Source organism: Asparagus officinalis, chromosome 7 (genome assembly GCF_001876935.1).
Source record: "Asparagus officinalis chromosome 7, Aspof.V1, whole genome shotgun sequence".
Lineage (NCBI taxonomy): Eukaryota > Viridiplantae > Streptophyta > Magnoliopsida > Asparagales > Asparagaceae > Asparagus > Asparagus officinalis.
In genome coordinates, this window is record NC_033800.1 from 101,223,632 (window position 1) to 101,246,794 (window position 23,163).

Genomic DNA, 23,163 nt, shown 5'->3' on the forward strand with positions numbered 1-23,163 from the left:
CCCCTGAAATCAACAAATCATCAACTTGGCAATAAAATTTTACTATTTAGTTGATAAATGTTACAATGCAATTACAAATTAGCTTATCAAAGTTAATGATTAATTGCTTTGAGGGTATTTTCCCCCCAAAACTGATGATTTGATGGGCAATTTTGCAAATACCCATGATTTAAGGGGTATATATGCAAATAACCCTATTAAAAAACAAAGAAAGCAAGAAAATCTATGAACTTCTTGTTGGGACCATGTCCATGCATTCGACCTGGTTTGTTTAATAACACACATTTATACGTATTTAATGGAGTTTCAGTCCTAAGCCTAACCCTAACACTAGGCAGCTGCCTCTCTCCAAAACCCTAGCCGTCAAAACCCTAGCCGTTTTCTCCAAAACCCTAGCCATTTTCTTCAAAACCCCAACCGCCAAAACCCTGTAGCTGCCTTATGATCCTCATCTTTCTCGTCCTCACCATCGTCATCGCCCTCATCTTCCTCGATAACTCCTCGTCCTTGTCCATCCGATCCACGTCCTCATTAGAATGTGTCGTGTAACTTGGCAAACACCATCGTGTGGAGTCAATAAGAGGGCTGCTAAGCCATTTGATCTTGTTCATTCTGATGTTTGGGGGTCATGCCCAATAACATCTAAATTGGGATTCCGATACTTTGTAAGTTTTGTGGATGATCACTCTCGTGTTACTTAGATTTATCTTCTCAAGTCTAGGACTGAAGTCTTTTCTACTTTTAAACTCTTTTATTCTGAAATAGCCAATCAATTCAAGACTTCGATAAAAATTTTCCGATCTGATAATGCAAAGGAATATTTGGATGGTAACTTCACTAGTTTCCTTGAACAACATAGAATCATTCATCAGTCTTCTTGTGTTTATACTCCCTAGCAAAATAGAGTTGCTGAACGAAAGAATAGACATCTCCTTAATATTGGCCGGACCTTGCTATTCCATCGCCACGTTCTCAAAGAATTTTAGGGGGAAGCTATCTTAACAGCATGTTACTTGATTAATCGAATGCCCTCTTCTGTTCTGCAAGATAAAATTCCTTTCAAAGTTTTATACCCCAACGATGATCTTTTTCCGCTTCCTCCAAAGATTTTTGGCTCTCTGTGTTTCGTTCATAATCACAGTCCAAATAAACAAAAGTTTGACTCTCGGTCTATTAAAGATATTTTTCTTAACTACTCCCGAAAGCATAAATGTTACAAGTGTTTCTGTCTGTCACTCAATCGTCGTGTTATCTACTGATATAACATTCTTTGAAGATAAACACGGTCATTCTAGCTCTCCATATCTATTATCATCAGATGAGTATGACTATTTAATCCTGTAATAGTCATTGGTTAACGGTTGTGGTTCATCCACTGACAATACTATTTGTACTACCGGTAATGACTCAGTTAGGTTTAACGACCTAATTCAAGTTTATCATCGTCGCTTTGCTCCTACTCTTGTGTCAACGTCGGTCTCAACACCACGTCCTCCGCCCGAAAAACATGAATCAGTAAGTACAAATTTACCCCCTTCTGCGAAAGACCTTCCTATTGTACTTCGAAAAAGGCACGAACTTGTACTCAATATCTTATTTCTAACTTTGTCTCCTATGATCGCCTATACTCTATCTTTTGATCTTTTGTTACTTCCCTCGACTCATTTTTGGTTCCCAAGAATGTGTCAGAAGTTGTCTATTTCAGGTTAGAACCAAGCGATGTAGGACGAAATGAGAGCCTTACAGTAGAATGAGACTTGGGATTTGGTCTCACTTTTACCAGGAAAGCGACCCGTTGGCTGCAAGTGGGTGTACACTGTCAAGTTGAATCCTGATGGAACTTTAGCACGCCTGAAAACCAGACTGGTTGCTAAAGACTATTCACAGGTATTTAGCTTGGATTACGTAGATACTTTATCTCCGGTGGCAAAAATAACATCTGTTTGGATTTTTATTTCGTTAGCAGTGACAAACCACTGGCCACTTCATCAGTTGGACATCAAGAATGCATTCCTTAATGATATTCTAGATGAGAAAATTTACATGGAACAACCACTAAATTTTGCTGCTCAGGGGGAGAATGTGAATGTGTAGACTGAAGAAATCACTCTATGATCTGAAGCAGTCTCCGAGAGCCTGGTTTGGACATTTTGCATCGATTATTCAGGAATTTGGGTTTTGTCGTGCACAAAAAGATCACTGTCTTCTGGCGATTTCAGAATGGGAAATAAATTCTGCCAGTTATCTATGTGGATGACATTATAATTACAGGGGATGATACTTTTGGTATTGACAGCCTAAAAAAGTATTTACACATATTTTCAAACTAAAGATCTTGGTTCCCTAAAATACTTTCTAGGCATTGAAGTTGTAAAGTTAACGAAGGGTATTCTTCCATCACAAAGGAAATATGTCCTGGATATGCTCTCAGAAATCAGGATGTTAGGATGCAGAAACAGTGATTCTCTAATGGATGTGAACTCAATACTATTAGACTAGAGGGAGCTTCTTGAGGATGTTAGGCAGTATAAAAGATTTATGGGAAAACTGAATTGTTTGATGGTGACCAGAACTGACATCACATTCGCAATCAGTGTTGTGAGTCAGTTCTAGTCTGCACCAAGAACAACTCACTTGGAGGCAGTAATGAGAATTTTGAGGTACTTAAAAAAGGCTTCAGGACGAGAAATTCTCTACTCAGATCAAAGGCACACTAGAGTTGCAGGCTTCTCTGATGCAGATTGGGCTGAATGTCCTTTTGATAGGAGATCGACTACTGGAAATTATCTCTCGGAGAAAATCTGGTGTCATGGAAGAGTAAGAAGCAAAGTGTTGTGTCTCGATCCAGTGCAGAATCAGAATACAGAGTTATGGCAAATGTGATACTATAAATGGTTTGGATCAGAAACCTATTGATTGAGATTGGTCTACCTCCAGAATGTCTCATGAGTCTATATGATGATAATAAAGCAGCAATTCACATTGCTGAGAATCCCGTGTTTCATGAGAGAACCAAGCACATTGAAGTCGACAGTCATGTAATCCGCAAGAAGCTCGAGAACAAAATCATCACAGCAAAACATGTATCGACAGTACATCAGTTGGCAGACATTCTTACAAAACCACTTGGTCAAACACGGGTTGACTTTATTTGTAACAAGCTGGGCATGCATGATATATATGCTCCAGCTTGAGGGGAAGTGTTAGAAGAGAGTATGAGTATTAGTTTAGCATTAGTTTAGTCTCACATTGCATGTGAGACTAATTTGTAACTAATCCATCTCTATAAATAATAAAGTATAGAGTGAGTTATTGATTGAGATTGGTCTACCTCCAGAATGTCTCATGAGTCTATATGATGACAATAAAGCATCAATTCACATTGCTGAGAATCCCGTGTTTCATGAGAGAACCAAGCACATTGAAGTCGACAGTCATGTAATCCGCAAGAAGCTCGAGAACAAAATCATCACAGCAAAACATGTATCGACAGTACATCAGTTGGTTGACTTTATTTGTGATAAGCTGGGCATGCATGATATATATGCTCCATCTTGAGGGGAAGTGTTAGAAGAGAGTATGAGTATTAGTTTAGCATTAGTTTAGTCTCACATTGCATGTGAAGTGTTAGAAGAGAGTATGAGTATTAGTTTAGCATTAGTTTAGTCTCACATTGCATGTGAGACTAATTTGTAACTAATCCATCTCTATAAAAGCATTAGTTTAGTCTCACATTGCATGTGAGACTAATTTGTAACTAATCCATCTCTATAAATAATAAAGTATAGAGTGAAGAAAAACTCTCCCAAAAAACTCTTTTCTCTCCAAATCTTAACAGGACTACCATTAACAAATGCAACAAGAATAAAATCCTAACATCTATACCTTATCCAATTTCATATCCATACTTCTCCAGTACATGGTTTATGTAGTAATATGGGAAATATGTCACTCACACACGCGCACTCTCATGCACATACTTACATGATAAACATAGGGGATACCGCTCATTTAGCAAATAAACATCTAAGAAATTGAAGTGGTGAGGTTCACATGCTCCAATGTGACTACAAGGAGACACCTCACCACTTGTCCGATCTCTTGGCAGCTCATTTAGCAAAATGAACGGCAATCTCATACCCATTTTGGCATATTATATGTACACATAAACAAACAATGTATATGCACAAACATGACACATAATGCTTGCATGTGTGGGTAGGTGGGTGTGTGATATGAGCAGCCAGCATAAGGAAATGTCAAGAATTCCATAAACCAGTCATCCATCCATCAGTCTAGTTTATCACATCCTAAAATGTTTAGACAAAAGGTTATATATTTTGCAAAACCTTTATGTCATCAATCTAACAGTTCCTAAGTTCTATGTTAAGCAGGTGTTCATTTTATGTTAGATGAATGGGTCAGAAAACTTCAAATCACTTTCTTTTCTTTTTTTTTCTATTTCTTTTCCTTCTTCTTTTGGACTGTATATGATGTGCACTCAAGGTCAAAATTGTGCATTATCTATTAAGGTGATCCACCCTGTGGTTTGACAGATTGAAACAAGCTTTTAAGTTAGCTCCAAGTCAACTTTAAACGCATATCCATACACATGATTGGGTAGATTGAGACTTAACAGTGATTCTGGAATTCAATGAGAAGAAAAGTTGCTATAATTTCTACAAGTTCTTCAGCCAATCAACAGGAAGGTGCGAGATTGCAACTTAAGAGTAGACAGATAGAGAGGGGGGGAGGGGGTATGGATGTAACCAACCTGCTACAATGGTACTTGTTCTCCCCATCCAAAATTTCTGTGCCTGTGTACCGAGCCAATGCTTCATCAAGTGTTCCAATGTCCCCATGTATTTCCACTGTAAGATCCATCATTCGTTCCCGACGCTCAGATTTCCCCCGGCACCTTGTGCACTTTATCTGTACACACCTATCATCATTTATCAATCTCATCTTAACAGAAAAGGACATAACAACAAACAGAGAAATACCCAATGAAAATCAAAATAATTAACTAATAATATAGATAATACCTTTGATCGAAGGTAACCACCAAAAACTAATTGAATAAGTGTTGTCTCTTCAGCTTTTGTTCCAGCTGCACTTTTATCAGCTTGTTTAAGGCACACAGATTGCATGGTGTCAATTGCATACCTGTTAACATAAGCCATAAGTCTGAATAGTATTCAAAGGAAATATAACACAATATAAAGCAATATATTAGTCAACATTTATGTTCTAAAACAGCCAAATTAAAAATATCAGATCAGTGTTATTGAAACCATAAACACAGGATTTCTTTGACAATTACATTTTTTTTTCTCGGGCATGATTTAAGCCAAATGATGCAAATTAGACCCAAGTATGAAGTTGAATTCAAATGAATCATGCAATTGCAGCCAAGTATAGAGTTGATTAAACTCACCTCAAGAATTCATGAGCATCTTCTTGTCTTCCATGGTCAAAATTACTTCCAACATTAGAAAGTATCCCAATAGGGGATAAAGGATATTGTCCTTGTTTTGCTTTGAGAAGAAGGCTTGCAAACTCACATGTGAAACACCAGTCTCTTCGGGGACCTGTGAAGCAATAGAACATGGAGGAGAAACTATTAATACAAACTCTTCCTTAAAAAAGTTAAATAATATGGGTACGGATGAAGGGAGGGAACATACATGTATTGGTATGCAATCCCTGAAGCAGATATGAAGTTAGTGGCCGAGTAAATGCCAAGCACTGAAGAACAGCATTTGCATAACAGCTGCCACAATTAACATAGGCAAATTAGAAGAAAAACACATGAACATAAATTAGACTGAGTAGGCTCATAGAAGCTAGCCCAGAGTTGTAATAATATTCAGCTTTCTACATCTTCCACCAGAGAACAGCATATGATAACAGAATTCTAAGAATCACAGCTATTCTAAACAGAAAAACTTCACACTCAGAAATAACAATCATATCTTTTTGCATATATAAACAAGAAAACAACCATTCATACAGAATTTGTCAGAAAAAGAAAAAGACGAAACAGCTTTTGCATGAAATAATGTAAAAATATTTAAGTGAACACAAAGTGCTCTTTACACCATGCAGACGATTCTAGAAGGATGATAGTAGAATCAAAATTGTTCCTAGGGTATGGCTTTAGTATAACAGATGGCAAACTTGATATCATTATCGCTAAACCTGTCGTACAGATGGTTTGAGTTAAATGTGAATTGAAGGATGCAGATCATGGACAGTGTATGCTTATTAAGGAAACAAAAAATTAATCAGACCAAAAGTATCATTATCATGGACCATGGTCAACATAATAAATTCAGAAACCTCCTAGAAATATCTTAATATGAAGTAGCTGTGTTTAAATAATCTGGACATGCATATCGTCAGAAGTCATTTAGCAAACCCTTACCTGTTGCCACAGTTTGTAAGGCCACAAGGACGCAATTCCACCTTGTCATTGTAAAGTTTTATGAAGAGATCATAGGGAAAAAGCATCTGACAAAACAAAGAAAATACATGTTACTAATAAAAAGATACAAAAGGATCATGAACCTACATCCAGTTGCCCATTTCTCATAAAATGAATAAATATTAAAAGAACACACCTTGTATTTTCGGTATCCATCACTTCTAGGCCCTGACGAATGATTTGGAAGATTTGAAGATTTTAATTGTTGAACTGCTCTCCTGACAGATGTTTTTAAGACACTAACGCCATTGGGTGAAGGACCTGTAGTCTCAACCGGTATTGCATAGAGTACAGAAGCATTCTCATTCTTTGCTGGTGTATCACGTGAAACATAATGCCTTCCACCATTAGAGGATTCATGTTCCACAGATGAGAAAGAAGATGGAGGTCTCGAGATCTTAGACATCTGTAAGCCTACATCAGTGCTCCCCTCAGTAGCAACAGAGCTTGAATTTCTAGTGCCTGAAGATGCCAAATATCTATGTTTCAAGTCTATGGACTGAGCAGTACCTTTTGATGGAACAATTCTGCAAGAATACTCTTCTTTAGCAGATCTCTCAGTAGGTACTGAGTTGGAAGAGGCCCCAAAAGAAGATGCAGCAGCAACAGCTTGAACATTTTCCTTCTTGGAACCGATAGCACCTTCAGAAGGCCTAGTTTCTGTACGATAATCAGAGAAAACAGAGCTTGATCCAGGACTACTTGAACTGCGTTTAACATCATCTCCTTCATTACTGCTCACCTTCAGCTCAATGTTGCTCGAGCAAAATAAACTATTCACAGACGAGCATGCACTTGCAAGTGAGGCCTTTTTATGGTTTGCATTGCTAGTTTGAACTGCTGTCATGGGATCTTCAAGCGAAAAATCATGATAGGAAGCCTTCTCAATTTTCCCAGAATGGAGAACAAGAGGGTCATCATTGGCAGAAGCATCATCTGATGTCTCCAGAAGTCCCGAAAATGTAGAGCAGCTAGATGATGATGCAGATGAGGATGACAACAATGATGAGTCTGCAAAAGAATCCAAGTTGCTCCCTGTCTCAGGTATGCCTACAAATGGCTTGATTTTAATCTGATCCTCACTAAAGACAACTGATGGTGAACTGGACTCAGGAAGTTCTCTTGCAGAGGATGTCTCGATTTGTTTCGCCTGAGGCTTTGTCTCAATCTCTAGATTATTCTCTGCTAAATCAGATAGATTAGTCTGTAAACCAATCAGATTGGTAATACTGTCTCCACCACTTTTGCTATCATCAACTTTTGGAGGATGGCACTCATCCTTGTGACCCTGTCTCCAATGGATGATCTGGCATTTTCCTGAGCTGCAATAATTCAGATAAGGAGAAGGTTGTCTCCATTGGTTAACATTTGGAAAATCTTATGCCCACCAAGTAACCACTATATAACATTCTCAAGATACTTTGAATAACCGCTAAATTATTGGACATGTCAAAACTGGATGCCAAGACTACACAAAAGGGATCAAGAACTAAGCAGAAATCATAGAAGTTCAAATCGCCAGGCAGATTCTACAGATTTTCAGTTAACAAACAGGCTGCGAAGTTGAGTAAATAACATTAAGGTATATACTCCAGATAAGGGTGTGGTAGATCCGCTAAGTAGGAACAGTAAGATAAATGAATGCTAATATCTTTGATAAGCTACTTTAAATGAAATTTCAGGATAAAAGAATGATCAAGAAATGCTGGAACTTTTTTTCTTTTAAGTTATCCAGAACACAAGTTGTTATATAATATTTAGATATTGCAAAATGAACAGCTTAAAGTCTAATCACTATGTTAAAATAAATGTCACTGCTTGGAAGAAGAACAGAACCCAATATGTTTATAAATGAAAAAATTTTCATAAAAATGAATTAATCTGTCCTTTTATAGGTTGTCTAACAATACATTAAATAAAAGATGGCTTTCCAATTAAGGTAATACATGTTCATATGACTAAGTAACCAATTCTAACTTTTATTGGTTAATATTAGTTCACCAACTAGGGCCAAAATGATCAAAAAAGATCCAGCAACCTCAACATCCATCAAATATGAATTGTCACAGTCATTTAACTAGATTCAAAAACCTTTTAACACTATGCATGAAATATTTACCTATTTATATGCACCCATTTGCATCAGAAATCTTGTGGGGGCTAATCTAAGCTATGAAATTGTCCATATTAATGTGCCAAGTTGATTAAGTAGATCTATTAGAAAAAGGGTATTTAAGCCTAAATCAGAATTATTGTCGAGATTGGATGCTAGGCTTGGATTATTCATTAATCTAAATGATGAGGATCAAAAGGAATTAAGAATTTACTAGGAGATCTAAAGAAGAACAGAGTTTAGGATACAAGAGGGGATGCAAATGAGAATTCACAGACATAATTATAAAGCAACCTTGTGAGGCCGATCTGCTTTATTCATTTTAGCAATCTTTGTAATGTATTTTTGGATTATATTACTACTGAAATACTTCTTGACTGGCTTCCCTGACGGAATGGAGTTAGTTCAAAAGCCCGCAGTTGATTATCATTCACTGGTTTTGGGTACTTTAATGCTAAACTGAACAAAAAGCATAAACTTTAATGAGCAGGAAATATTTCTGGACTAGAAGTTGGCATTTCTATTTGTGTGTAGCATAAGATACATCATACACATCAAATTAAAACTAAAACTAAAACTAAAAAAAAAAGAGATGGAAAATCCTACTGTTATTTTTCCCGTCAGCTGTACTACATATCTACCTGAAACAGTCATTCTGCGTAAAAGAAGACATTATTTTCTTCATAAAATGGTGGCCAAACATTTATTCATATGCTATCACAGAATATTCGCCGCTGTGCCACATGCATGTCATGCTCACTTGTCTATAATGTTAAACAAATGAAATGGCCAGCACCTTGACTGTGTTTCGCAAATGCAATATTTGAGTCCTAACATAACATAGATCATATGCCGCAGACATCTTTGCACAAATGTAGACTCAGAACAGAACTAGAAAAAATTTAACTATTATTTCACTAAGGGGCTGTTTTGGCTGGTCATGAATGGTGCTGCAGACAATCACTTACAGTGCATTTCTGATGTCCGAGTTAGCATAATTTGCTACAACCTGAGCAAGTTGTTGAATATTATAACCAGAAAAGGTTATACTTGATGTTGTGGCTGAATTGGCAGTGACAAGAGTTACAACCTGGTGTGTTTAAAAGGACTCTCCAATCGCAACAAGAGAACATTTATATCATTATGATCCTACAGCGAATCAAACTGAGAAAGTGTATATGCAGCAACATTACTAACAACTAAAATATACACAACTAGTTAAGATGCAGGTATACAATTTACCACTAGCGATGTCAAATTGGTTCAGATGAACCTGAAATCCACTAGACCCAATCCTGTGGAAGTTATAGAATCCACTGGAACCTGATCCGGTGAACTTTTTATTTCCTTCAAACCCATTTGATACAATCCCCCGAACCACGAACCCACCCAATGTAACATATGTATACACATATGTAAATGTACACATGTACATGGTAGTTTAAAATAGCTTGCGAATTGATAGGAATAGACTTGTAATATCATTATTCTTGACAGTAATTTACTCAAAATCACAAATCTTGAAATGTTGGGCATCAAACTTAGCATCTCTAACCCAAGCATAAATGATTGTGCATATGTCTTGCAGAGGCTTAAAATGTACATAACTATATATCCTACTAAACAACAATCCTTTTCAGCAAAATGTAAATTTTTATTATAACAAAGTGGCAGATCCCTTTTAACTCTATATTTACTCTCTCAATAAATGGTTAAATGTTATGCAAACATATAAACACACATATAGTCTCCATTCCAAAATTTTGGAATCGTCTACATGAATCTCTTTTGCTATTCAACTCTAATAAGAGAAATTTGATCTCTTAAATTACTAATTATCACAACCTTTATTAACTTCAGCCTAGGTTCCCTTACATGACTACAGTCCTCTCATTCCTATATTGTGCGGCTCATTCCCTTTCTTGCACCACCAAACCATCTACAATAGTCTATCATATTTTCATTAATTGTAGATGTCGCTAATCACCTATTGACAAATGAATTTGCTATCTGAGAATTCACATTATCTAGATTATCAGTTTTCAAGATCATCAAGTCCGAGTTTTGAAGCACATTTGGTTTTTAGGTTATTTATAAACCTTTCCTTTATTTTCATGTATATTCTAAATTTACATAATATAGTAAAAACATTTGTCTACTAAGTGCTGAATGATTGGATTCAACTAACAGGAACCTCCCTACTAACAATACATTGATGAGATAGGATCTAAGGGTCAAAAAAGTTAAGTTTTAGGTATACATTTGCACATAATTAAGTTCAAGATATACGAATTAGATAGCAATTAAGTTTCTCCCTCATATCTGTAAAAATCAATTATGAATGATTGGTAAATGAAATGGAGCTGACAACAAGCTAACCTAAGCCTAATATTTAATATGGCACTACAGCAAATCTGATATTACGATAGGCACTACTGTTGCAATCAGACTGGCCAGTAAGGCAAGAGTGACTTCCTCCAAAACCCATAAGGGGTACAATCTTGGCTCTTAAAATTAGGCATCAGCCTTAACGAAAACCACAGGCTTAGCCAATTCAACAAAGAGATTGCTCAAATTGACACTCCGTAAGCTCACGCGAGATATACAAATTATTGTTGCCAACTGCACCAATGGCTCTTAAAATTAGTAAGTTAGTTTGAAGCAATTAACTCACTCGTACCAGGGAAATTTCATAGAACGAACGATTAAAGCCTAACTGCACCAATTGCGCCAAAAATACCCATAGATACCCGAACAAAAACCCTAATTGCTCACAGAAAACCACAGAAACTAACAATTCCAACCAAAATTCTACCAGAATTCAAGAACTCGAGAACCCAACATACCAGTATCTAACAGCTTTGCATCTCGAGCACCTTGTCCTGGTCTCCCGATAACAAACTGCACACTGAGGCAACAGCGTCGGCCTCGGCCCTAGCAGCCTCCTCGGCAGCGAGCCATGCAAGCCTCCTGACCTCCACCCTTCTTGCCACCGCCATCCTCCATCTCCTCTCTGCCAAGAACCAGATCACGGCGGCCGGCGGCGATGACGACGGCGACCGCTGCAAACCCTAGATCCACCCTATCTCCGGGCATCTATACCCACTCATCCACGTCAGCATCCCCGCAAAAGAATCGCCGGTGCTCTCTCTCTCTCTCTCTCTCTCTCTATCTATCTATCTATCTATCTATCTATCTATCTCTGCTTCTTCGCTTCTCAGTTCAATTTAAAAAGAGAATAATGGCCTTCATACGAAAGTATCAACAAAAAGAGAATTCTTTTTCCTGTGGGAATTAGGAGTTCGGAGAAGAAAAGGATTTGGGTACAATGAACTGCCGAGTGCCCGTTAACTAACCTGTGTCTTAAATAGGACAAGCACGTTTCTGCGGATACATTTAACCGGGTGACGTGCTCCGCGGGTTCCACTGTTCGCGCTTACTCGGACCGTCAACGCCAACGTCACAATGGACGGTCGCTGATGACTCTTTATTTTAACATTCCATCGAAATCTGTTTGCGGACGTCAGCATATTCTCTAACGGACTTTCCGCTGGAAGTTTCTATGAGATTCTAAGACCCGTAAACGACAGGAGAACAGGGGAACGTTGGATGTGGAGTGTTCTAACGGGCCAGACCGGGCCGGGCTAAAAAGCTCCGTCTAGAACCGGGCTCGGAGTTCCCACTCGTCAGATTTGGATCTGGGTCCGGGCCACTCATCGGATTTGCCCAGATTTTTTTTATTTTATTTTTTAGCTTAGAAACTATGTTTTTTAAACAAAAGATCGAAATAAAATAGATTTTTTGCACAAAAAAAGAAGTAGGTTCAGAAATTTTTACAAAGATGTAAATTCTTTTGCAACTTGTAAAGAAATTCTATTTTATTCTTAATATCAAAATCTCTGACAATTACAATATTTTTATAGAAACTGTCGCATCATAATAAATGAGCACCTCTCAACTAAATTGACACCTATTTATCTCTATCAATATCATTTGTAATTCTTTTCAAAATAAATTATTGCAGATGAGCACATCACAACTAGATTTGTAATATCCATAATTTTCTTGTGATAATAAGTCTAAGTTATTATTTGTTTAAATAGATATCCAAACAATGGAGTTAACAATATTAATTTATAAATATAAATGTGTAAGAGGACTTTTATGCAAAGGAAGAGTTATAGCTATGATGGCATATTTTTTTGCTTATTAAGGGGCTTGTTGCAATTAGATTTTGTTAAGGGGTTTATTGAATAAGAAAACCTAATAAAAGAAAGGAGTAAAACCCTAGTCCGTAGCCTGTTTCTTCTTCCCGTCATAGTTTCGCCCTAAAAAAAAATCCTCCGAGAAAACCTAGTATGGCTACTGCTCTATTTCCCTTTCCTCCTAATTTCTAGGGTTTCAGAGCTCTTAGCCATTAATGGTAGTGGCCATCAATGCTACCAGGTTCCAAATCTCCCAGTTCTCCCCAAAAAAATCAATTTCTCACAAGTCTTTCTCAAAATTTCTCTCGTTTTGAGCAGTTTTTGGAGTGAAAATGGTTTTGGGCGTGTATTGATGAAGGTAATTCTGTAATATTTGAGAAGAAGAGGGTTTTGGGATGAATAGTTCTTTCAGCGAGCAGATACTGGCGGATAAGCTCTCAAAGCTCAATAGCACTCAACAATGGGTTCAAGTGAATTTGAGGAGGCGTCGTGACTGGTATTCTGATAGTCTTTAGTTTTATGTAAGTGGTGAATTTGTACATTATTCATTGCGTATTTTTTATATAAAAGTACATGACTATATGTAAGTTTGTTTTGATGGATTATACCTTTGTTTTGATGGATTATACCCTTTTGTATGGTTGGTCGTATACTAATTGTTGATTGGATTAATACACATGGTTATTTGGTATAAACCTATGTCAATTGTTATGTTTTTCATATAGTAGTAGGTTGAGATGCATATGTGGTTAATTTATTTCACTATTGGTGGCCTTTGACATTTTTGTATAACATATTTAGCCGTACGAACTTTGTTCGATTTTCTTAAACCATATGCATCTCAAGTCAATATACTGGTATATGTCGAATATAAGCAAGTTATTAAAACATGGCTCAATGTGCCTCTGTGAGGTTTTTATTTTAGCGCTAAGAGCTCAAGTTTGGGTCTCACCTTCCCGACCGCGGGCTATATAATAGTGGGTTTGCCAAGTCAACCAGAGTATCGAAGTGTTGACAGCATTGAGACGTGACCTGCTTATTTCTATTGCATGTATATATTTTAAAAATATTTTTTTTGAATGAATATATTTTAAAAATATTGCATTATAATTTTACTATTTTAGTATTTTGTTTATCAAGTCAATTTATTTTAGTTTTACAAAACTAGTGTTTATTGTATGAATTTATCCACTTATTTATGTAATATCCCTAATTTCCTTGTGATAATAATTCTAAGTTATTATTTGTTTAAATAGATATCCAAACAATTGAGTTAATAATATTAATTTATAAATATAAGTGTGTAAGAGGACTTTTATGCAAAGGAAGAGTTATAGCTATGATGGCATATTTTTTGCTTATTAAGGGGCTTGTTGCAATTAGATTTTGTTAAGGGGTTTATTGAATAAGGAAACCTAATAAAAAAAGGAGCAAAAACCTAGTCCGTAGCCTGTTTTTTCTTCCCGTCATAGTTTCGCCACACAAAAAAATCCTTCGATAAAACCCTAGTATGACTATTGCTTTCTTTCCCTTTCCTCCCAATTTCTAGGGTTTCAGAGCTCTTAGCCATTAATAGTAATGGCCATCAATGCTATCAGGATCGAAATCTCCCAGTTCTCCCTAAAAAAAAAATCAATTTCTCTCAAGTCTTTCTCAAATTTTCTCTCGTTTTGAGCAGTTTTGGAGTGAAAAATGGTTTTGGGCGTGTATTGATGAAGGTAATTCTGTAATATTTGAGAAGAAGAGGGTTTTGTGATGAATAGTGTTTTCAGCGAGCAGATACTGGCGGATAAGCTCTCAAAGCTCAATAACACTCAGCAATGGGTTCAAGTGACTTTGAGGAGGCGTCGTGACTGGTATTCTAATAGTCTTCAAATTTATGTAAGTGGTGAATTTGTACATTATTCGTTGTGTATTTTTCATATAAAAGTACATGACTATATGTAAGTTTGTTTTGATGGATTATACCTTTGTTTTGATGGATTATACCCTTTTGTATGGTTGGTCGCATACTAATTGTTGAATGGATTAATACACGTCGTTATTTGATATAAGCCTATGTCAATTGTTATGTCTTCTCATATAGTAGTAAGTTGAGATGCATATGTGGTTGATTTATTTTACTATTGGTGGCCTTTGGCATTTTTGTATAACATATTTAGTTTTACGAACTTTGTTCGATTTTCTTAAACCATATGCATCTCAGGTCAATATACTGGTATATATCGGATATAAGCAAGTTATTAAAACAGGGCTCAATGTGCCTCTATGAGGTTTTTATTTTAGCGCTAAGAGCTCAAGTTTGGGTCTCACCGTCCCGACCACGGGCTATATAATAGTGGGGTTTGCCAAGTCAACCGGAGTATCGAAGTGTTGACAGTATTGAGACGTGACCTGCTTATTTCCATTGCATGTATATATTTTGAAAATATTGCATTATAATTTTACTATTTTAGTATTTTGTTTATCAAGTCAATTTATTTTAGTTTTGCAAAACCAGTGTTTATTGTATGAATTTATCCACTAATTGAGTTGTGAACTCATTGTGTTGTTTTCATTCTTTTCAGAGACTCGGGACTAGATGGAATTGAGGATTTGTCAATTTTTAGAACGAAGCAAGGAATATAATTCGAGATTGCTATTGCCTTCTAAGCAAAAGTTAAATAAAGTCTTTGATGTTTAGTTGATGAATTGTGAATTTTGTAATAATGAGATTCTTTCCTTTAGGTTGAGTTTTATTTCAAGTTGAGGAATAATTATTTTTATCAAGTTAATTGGATTAGTGTTAACTTTTGGAATTATAGAGAATACTTATTATTGGTTTTAGTTCGATGAAGAGTTTATTTTGATGGTCTTTTAATGAATGCATATTTTGGAGGGTTTTTTACAGGTTTAGTCAGGCTCCAATATTTCTTTTAGGTTCAGAATTCGAGGTCGTGACAGAATTGTATCAGAGCTTAGGTTGTATGTCGTAATTGATTATGGAGATGGTTAAGTAATGAAAAAAATATATATTGGACTTTGATACATGGAAATAAAAGTTGATGTTTTATTTTGAAGTCTGATCGAGGACAATATGAATATTATTGGATTAAATTTAGTTATAGAGGTATATGATTTTAGATTCATGGATTACATAATTCCTTTTTGTTTTCCTAAAGATAAAGGAATTAGTTCAGCTTAGTTGGAGACATGTTTGACATATGTGACTCATGAAAATATTATCTGATAATATATGATAATATGATAAGGAATATGCCAAGGATTAGTTATTGATGATTATTATGATTAAACTTTCATGCTAAACATATTTATTTTTGGTGATGTTAGGTTGTGATGGCACTTGATGTGAGAGATTATCATTTGAGATTTATAGAAAAGAAATTTGATGATTTATTTTGAGATGTTATAGTAGATGGTATGCCAACTCAGTTGATTAAATGATTATAGAAAATTCTATGTATGAATTCTAGTTAGAAACATAGAAGTGTAGACTTTATAAATGTAGAAGACTATAAATGCTATTAGTTTTGATTTTTAAGGAATTACATATATAGCCTGCGTAGCATAATGCAAGGTAAAAATATGTGGCTATTACTTAAATATTTGTCTATGTATATAACTTGAGTATTTCAAAGATTAATGTTACTGTGATTGTTATTATGGATTATGACACTATTCCTTGATGACACCAACCAGATGACAATGCATTAATGGACTTTATAAATTTTGTCTGGTGAAATGGATAGTCTAATCATAACTGGATCAATTTATAGTGGCCTCTTTGATGATGTATGAATATTTTTCAAGAGTCAGCATGAGCAAAAGAATATATGAGGATTATTTTAGCTATGTTATGATAGAGCTAAAAATTTTATGTAAAGTTATTATGTTTTGAATTTTGATTAAAGATTGTTTCTTTTAGTTTGTTAATATATTAATAGTCTTCAATGTCTCTGGACCTATGTTGAATGTGTGATTTATTTTTAGTGTTCTAACAAGTGCAAGATAGAATACCATGAGTTGAAGGACACTCAAAAATGTTTTTTGCTATGTTTGATATATGACAAATTATTCGCATAATTGAAGAAATGTGAAGTTGTTGGAGAGTATTTCTTGCTTTTGTTTGATATATGACAAATTATTCGCATAATTGAAGAAATGTGAAGTTGTTGGAGAGTATTTCTTGCTTTTGTACCCAATACATTATTTTAGTAAGTTGTTGGAGAGTATTTCTTGCTTTTGTACCCAATACATTATTTTAGTATAAGAATTTTGATGCTAGCTCACATAGGTTTATGTTGTAAATGCTGAAAATGTATTATGTTGTACCATATTATTTCCCCCTCGGTTATCATGCAGCACATAGTGAAAACTTATGAAGTTATGACTTTAATATATAGTAGCTTTCAATTGTTTTTAACGTACAATGAATAGGCGATTTATCCTGAATGAGAAGTGCAAAAAGGCTTCTTGTGAAAGGACTAATTTGTTTATGCACTTATTTCATGATCAGTGGATTTTATTAGTATACAATAATTTTTATATACTATCTTTGAATCATTCTTTACAAAATAGGAATATATATCTGTTTGCGAAAAAAGTTACTGTATTCATTGCTGCATTCATTACAACTTCGATCGTTACAATGAAACAAAAAGATAGTCTTTTTATAAGACCTTTACACAATGAAAACAAAAGAAATGCAACTCCTTTCAAACAAACGCAAGAGCTGTTTGTCATCTCTTGCTTGCGTGGGTCTTTTGCCTGTGACGGGGACGTCAATATCCGTGGACCACCGGGGCACTCAGATCCGGTCCGGATAAATCGGACAGAGTTTCGTCGATCCGCGTGAGATCTAGAAACTCCTGATCCAGAAATATCGGACAGAGCTTCGTCGATCCGCGTGAGATCTAGAAGTTATAAGCGTATACCTCGGCTAAAGCGAGGTATTAGCTCTTCTTAGTATTAACGCCAAGGGCTAATACTAAGGCTCGGACGGGTGATGAAGGCTCTGATCAAGACCTCTCCTCTCCTTGTTGAAGCTCACGGCCACTCTTCACTGCAGCAGGGCTTCGCCAAGGCTCTCCCCTCTCCTTGTTGAAGCTCACGGCCACTCTTCACTGCAGCAGGGCTTCGCCAAGGCTCTCCAAAAATCCTCCCCTTTTCAAATGAGGTAAGGGGGTCTATTTATAGGCAATAGGGGGCTCCTAGGGTGCCTAGACACCCTAGGGTGTCTCAAGAAATCCGAGACACCCTTGGGTGTCTCGGAATTTCCGAGACACCCCTGGGGGTGTTTCGGAATTCCGAGACGTCCGTAGGTGTATTCGATTGTTTTCCCCCGTAGATTCTTCGTCCGAACTCGGATTTGAGTGATTCCGGGTGCGTTGAATGCGTGACGAAGAGCTCGATCCGCTCTAGTGGTTGGATTATCTGTAGAGTGATCGAGGCACGAAGGGCGTTGTCCTTTTTATGAAGATTTCCGGGCTTCCGATTGGCCTGGGTCTTCGTTGTTCCGAAGTCCTATCCGCTCACGTAGCTCGCTGACTCACTTCAGTCGTTCATCGACGTCAATTGGGCTCCTGTGGCTCGGATAGTGATGTCCATCGTCGCTCTTTAACACTGAACCGTTTGTGGAGACCTATAGGCAATTTTCGATGCCTACAGATACCCCCTCCAAAGTGTTCCGGACTCGTTTCTTTTATAGAAGAGGCTGGAATACTTTGGATGTGATTGACCTGTAGTTAGCTTCAACTCTTGGCTCCTTCGATTTTCGGTCTATTCGATGCTTTGACGAATAGCCGAGGTTCTTCCGGCACTGCGTTTATCGTCTGGCCGTCGTCGGAGTCTCGAGTTTGCAGCTGATGAATTGAGTTTTGGCTCGTGTCATTGAGTTGACTTTGAACTACCTCCGCCACATTGTGCTGGCTTAGGGTTTCGGACTATCGCGTGTTGACTTTTTATCGCAACGCGTTGACCGGCGTTGACCTAAGGTTACGCGTTGACTGGCGTTGACCCTAGGGTTTTGAATCGTCGAACGCTGATTGGTGTTGATTTTGAATCCTCGAACGTTGACTTTTGTCACAACGCATTGATTGGCGTTGACCTCGGGTTACGCGTTGACCGGCGTTGACCCTCAGGGTTTAGAATCGTCGAACGTTGACTTTGCTCGCAACCCGTTGAGTGGGGTTGACCTAGGGTTACGCGTTGACCGGCGTCCACCCTAGGGTTTTGATTCGTCAAATGTCGACTTTGCTCGCAACCCTTTGAGTGGGGTTGAGTGGGGTTGACCTAGGGTTACGCGTTGGCCGGCGTTGACCCTTAGGGTTTTGACTCGTCGAATGTTGACTTTGCTCACAACGCGTTGACTGGCGTTGACCTAGGGTTACGCGTTGACCGGCGTCCATCCTAGGGTTTTGATTCGCCAAATGTTGACTTTGCTCGCAACCCTTTGAGTGGGGGTTGACCTAGGGTTACGCATTGACCGGCGTCCACCCTAGGGTTTTGATTCGTCAAAGGTTGACTTTTGGAGTTCATCAATATTCAACCGTTGGCGAAGAATCGGAGTGATTTGTGGTTCACAAAACAATTTAGGGGTCCAAACAAGGTTCGGGGGGTCAAAACAGACTCAAGACGCCCCGGGGGTGTCCCGACAAAACCGGGACCCCCTGGGGTGTCTCGGTTTTGCCGAGACACCCCATGGGGTGTCTTGGTTTTTTTTCGTGGTCCCCCCCTCTTGTTTGGCCTTTTCCTCTTTTGTCTTTTGCTTATGGTCCCCCCCTCTTTTAATTCAAAATTCAAAAGAGAGAACCGAATTCTTTCCCCCTCATTTTCGGTTTTGTGTGTTCTTCTTCCCCAAGTTTTTGTCCTCCATTGATTAGTTTTCAAGAACCCATCAACCCTTTAAGAGGAGTTCGGATTTTGGGGGTTTATTTGTAAAATAGGACTGAAATTCGTGGGGGCTTGTATGCAAAGATGAAACTGAAATTTTGAAGCTTGGATTCATGTCCATTTGGTTAGGAGAAGTGAGGGGGTGCTTTATGCAAGAGTTGTTGAGGGGTTAATTCGCAAAATAGCCCATAAGTGTCTTAGAGGGGTTTATTTGCAAAAGGGCAGCGAATTTATGGCCGAAATCCAAGGAGTTTAAACCACAAATTCGTGATCCAAATTTTGATAAAGGCATGTGGAGACCAAACTAGAATTTATGGAGGGGTTTTTTTTTTGATCGTCGTTCACAGTTTATACTCGTACGTTTGCTGGAGTATACACAGTTTAAACTCTTAAGGTATTGGAGCATAGCGGTCTCAAATGTCGGGGCCGCAGGACCAACTGTCAAAGCTGATTCATCTGCATCTGTGGATTTTATCCTGAATTTGTTGGATGCTCAAGTCACGAGACCAACTAACAGAGCTGATGCATCAATGACTTGCATTTATAGAACTTTTAGCAAATTCTCAGCCATCAACGGGTTTGATGACATAAATGACAGCTCTTTTTCATTGAAATGGCTATTGTCATTTTAGGTAGGACAGCCGGTGATCATGAGCCCTCAGCTCCTACACACGTTGAAACGTGTGATAGGCCTGCGCATGTTCGACCCTATGGTCCTCGGAGGGTTGGTGCCCCGAAGAGGAAGAAGACTGCCCATAAGTCCCATGACGGTCAGCGTCCCTGTGGAGTGGACTTAGGGAGCACCGCCGATGGAGGGGGAGGTAACATTCAATTGCTCTTGCTTCAAGGTTGTTTACCTTTTGGGGATTTGTGACCATGTTTTGTGCTTCAGGTTTCTTCGAGGAGGGCGAACTCCCACCGGGTTCGGCGTCCCCTGGCGTTGACAACATGGATTGCTTTGTGCAACAAATGTGCGACGCTTTTCACGATGGGTCTTTGGGCATCGACCTTAACATCGATCTTGAGCAGATAAATAATGTTGAGCCCACAATCCCTTATTCAGGTATATCCGCATCCAATGTCATTTTCCTTATGTAAGGTGAAGGAAGATTTCTCGTTTGAGCTTTCCTCATCCTTCAACATTTGGGTTACCCTGCAGATGTTGCGATGGAGGGGCCAAGCTTCTCGAAGCCGGATGCCGGCTTATTAGCTGACATGCTGGCTGAGCAGACTTCCAGAGGGACCGAGAGACCATTCTTCGGGAACGATTCATCTACCGGTATATATCTGATTTTCTCCCTCTTGCCCGATATTTCATATGACTAATGAATGATTGATTATCGCAGCGTCTACCATTGGAGTTAGCCCGGTATCTATCCCTGGCATATCCAGTTTGCCTCAGAGCGACGGGCTTGCAGGTATGTATACGATTCAGGGATATTGTACTTTCCTATGTTTATCTGTCTTTTGACTAATGAGTGCAATCATAGGACCAGCCGCTAGGACTGATTCTCATATGACTCCTGACATCCCTCAAATGCCCGCGGATAATGGATCTACAGGTATGCAGATCCCAATTCTTCTTATTCGTCTAAATTTTCATTTTGACTAATAAGAGAGTGTCATCATAGGACCAGCAGCTTGGGCCGATACTCTTATGACTCTTGGCATTCCGGCTGCATCTGAGGACATGGGGATTGCAGGTATTCATACGACCTTCTTATCCCGATTCTCCTTATTTGTCCAAATTTCCATTTGGTTAACATAGGAATGTCACTGTAGGACCAGGCGTTCAGCCTGATACTGCTACAGTCCCCGGGGTTGAAAGTCCTCATAGCAGTGGTGCCTCCCCGTCTCTGCCGAGTGGTGCGAGCAATCTGTCTGCAGGGGCTGACGTACCCTCTTCTGCTGCTGTCTCGGAGCCTGTCGGCTCTCAACCTGATGGGGCATCCGTTGGCGTCGGTATGTTCGGAACCTGCCTTTTGACTTTCCTTTCCATATTCGATAGTTCACTGAGCTTTCAAGTTGTTGCTTGTAGGATCTCGATCTTCTTTGCACGAGCGTGTCCGTAGCCTTTTGGCCGATACTGATCCTGACGGAGAGGCTTTCCGTACGGACCTCAGCTTCTTCACCGCCTGGTATAATGGCTTGATCGAGAAGCTTCTCCACCGAGGAGGCGGCTTCGATCAGTTCCGGCGTTCCTTCTCTCGCCACATGACGATGATGAGGGAAGAAGGATACCCGGAACTGGCTGATTCCTTCACTGCTGATTTCGCTGCCCTGGAGTCAGAGATACGAGAGTTGAAGGAACTGGAGGTTACCGGGGCTTCTTCTTTCGTATCCTCTGAGTTAGAGCATAGGATGGAGCAGTGGCGTGAACTGAGATCTTCCGTCGGGCGTGAGCTTCAGTCACGCGAGAGCTCCCTTGCGCATCTAATGGCTAACATGGCGAGGATGGATAGGGAGAAAGCTGAGTTACTCCGTTCCTTGGACTCGAATCGCGAGGAAGCGACTAGGTTGAAGGAGGCCTTGAAGCGTGCCGAGGAATCCGCCGTTCTTATCGCAGATGACTTGATCGGACTAGAGCGTTCTCGTGACCGGGTACTCGAGGAGTTCGGATCCACTCAGGAGGGATTGATGAAGTTGAAGAGTGAAGCTGCGGAGATCTTGAGCTGTTCTGAGGAATCTGCCCGAGCAGATCTGCAGGCGGGACTTGAGCAGAGTTATACAGATAGACTTTTTAGCTTAAAGTCTCATATTCTTAGCCGTCAGTTGCCTTCGGGCTAATGAGCTCTTTGTTGTATGCTTTTGACTTGACCTGTTTGATAGAAACTCCGTATTTGCTTCTTTCTTGTGATTTGTCCGTATTTCTTCTGAATGACAGATTTTATGGGATTTTTGGCAAACCCCCAGCCATCAACGGGTTTGATATGTCTTTACCGATTACCGTTTGAAATCGGACTAGCATGTGAATTATTAAACCCGTCTCACATGTAACGTTGTGCTAAGAAAATCGCTTTTCTTAGACTTGATGCTATGACTTTGAATACATAGACTTCACCATTTCTTATAGGGAAAAGGTACCCCGCACCGCGTATTAGGCGATGACTTATCCATTCTTAGGCTTTGGGATAAAATTCCCCAAGTTTAGACCTTGGTGTCTTGTTTGCGGAAAAAGTTGCTGTATTCATTGCTGCATTCATTACAACTTCAATCGTTACAATGAAATAAAAAGATAGCCTTTTTATAAGACCGGTACACAATGAAAACAAAAGAAATGCAACTCCTTTCAAACAAACGCAAGAGCTGTTTGTCATCTCTTGCTTGCGTGGGTCTTTTGCCTGTGACGGGGACGTCAATATCCGTGGACCACCGGGGCACTCAGATCCGGTCCGGATAAATCGGACAGAGTTTCGTCGATCCGCGTGAGATCTAGAAACTCCTGATCCAGAAATATCGGACAGAGC

The 23,163-nt window shown here is 38.7% G+C and overlaps 2 protein-coding genes and 2 long non-coding RNA genes across 4 annotated transcripts in view; 3 read left to right on the forward strand and 1 right to left on the reverse strand.

The window, feature by feature from the left end:
* The window catches only part of LOC109849201 (ubiquitin carboxyl-terminal hydrolase 17-like), a 13,455-nt gene extending 1,537 nt beyond the window's left edge, over positions 1 to 11,918 (reverse strand). The window contains 8 exon segments of the mRNA XM_020419018.1: positions 4,775 to 4,932; positions 5,046 to 5,166; positions 5,438 to 5,591; positions 5,688 to 5,773; positions 6,428 to 6,513; positions 6,624 to 7,809; positions 11,447 to 11,512; positions 11,514 to 11,918. Coding sequence (XP_020274607.1) covers positions 4,775 to 4,932; positions 5,046 to 5,166; positions 5,438 to 5,591; positions 5,688 to 5,773; positions 6,428 to 6,513; positions 6,624 to 7,809; positions 11,447 to 11,512; positions 11,514 to 11,599 — 1,943 coding nt within the window. The 5' untranslated portion in view covers positions 11,600 to 11,918.
* LOC109847248 lies at positions 20,376 to 20,887 on the forward strand. Its single transcript, XR_002248617.1, has 3 exons — positions 20,376 to 20,517; positions 20,589 to 20,759; positions 20,856 to 20,887. It is a non-coding gene; the product is annotated as an uncharacterized LOC109847248 (long non-coding RNA).
* On the forward strand, positions 20,937 to 21,364 carry LOC109850106. The gene is made up of 4 exons (XR_002249336.1): positions 20,937 to 20,975; positions 21,043 to 21,114; positions 21,187 to 21,258; positions 21,328 to 21,364. It is a non-coding gene; the product is annotated as an uncharacterized LOC109850106 (long non-coding RNA).
* On the forward strand, positions 21,589 to 22,553 carry LOC109847571. The gene is made up of 3 exons (XM_020416803.1): positions 21,589 to 21,658; positions 21,735 to 22,413; positions 22,526 to 22,553. The coding sequence occupies exons 2-3, from the start codon at positions 21,911 to 21,913 to the stop codon at positions 22,551 to 22,553; spliced, it is 531 nt and encodes a 176-aa protein (XP_020272392.1). The 5' UTR covers positions 21,589 to 21,658; positions 21,735 to 21,910.

Bases quoted from the DNA above. Each gene is read 5' to 3' on its own strand.
- LOC109847571 (XM_020416803.1), top strand. From the start codon at position 21,911: ATGACGATGATGAGGGAAGAAGGATACCCGGAACTGGCTGATTCCTTC. The intron at 22,414-22,525 runs GCAGAGTTATAC...CCTGTTTGATAG, and splicing joins GATCTGCAGGCGGGACTTGA to AAACTCCGTATTTGCTTCTT.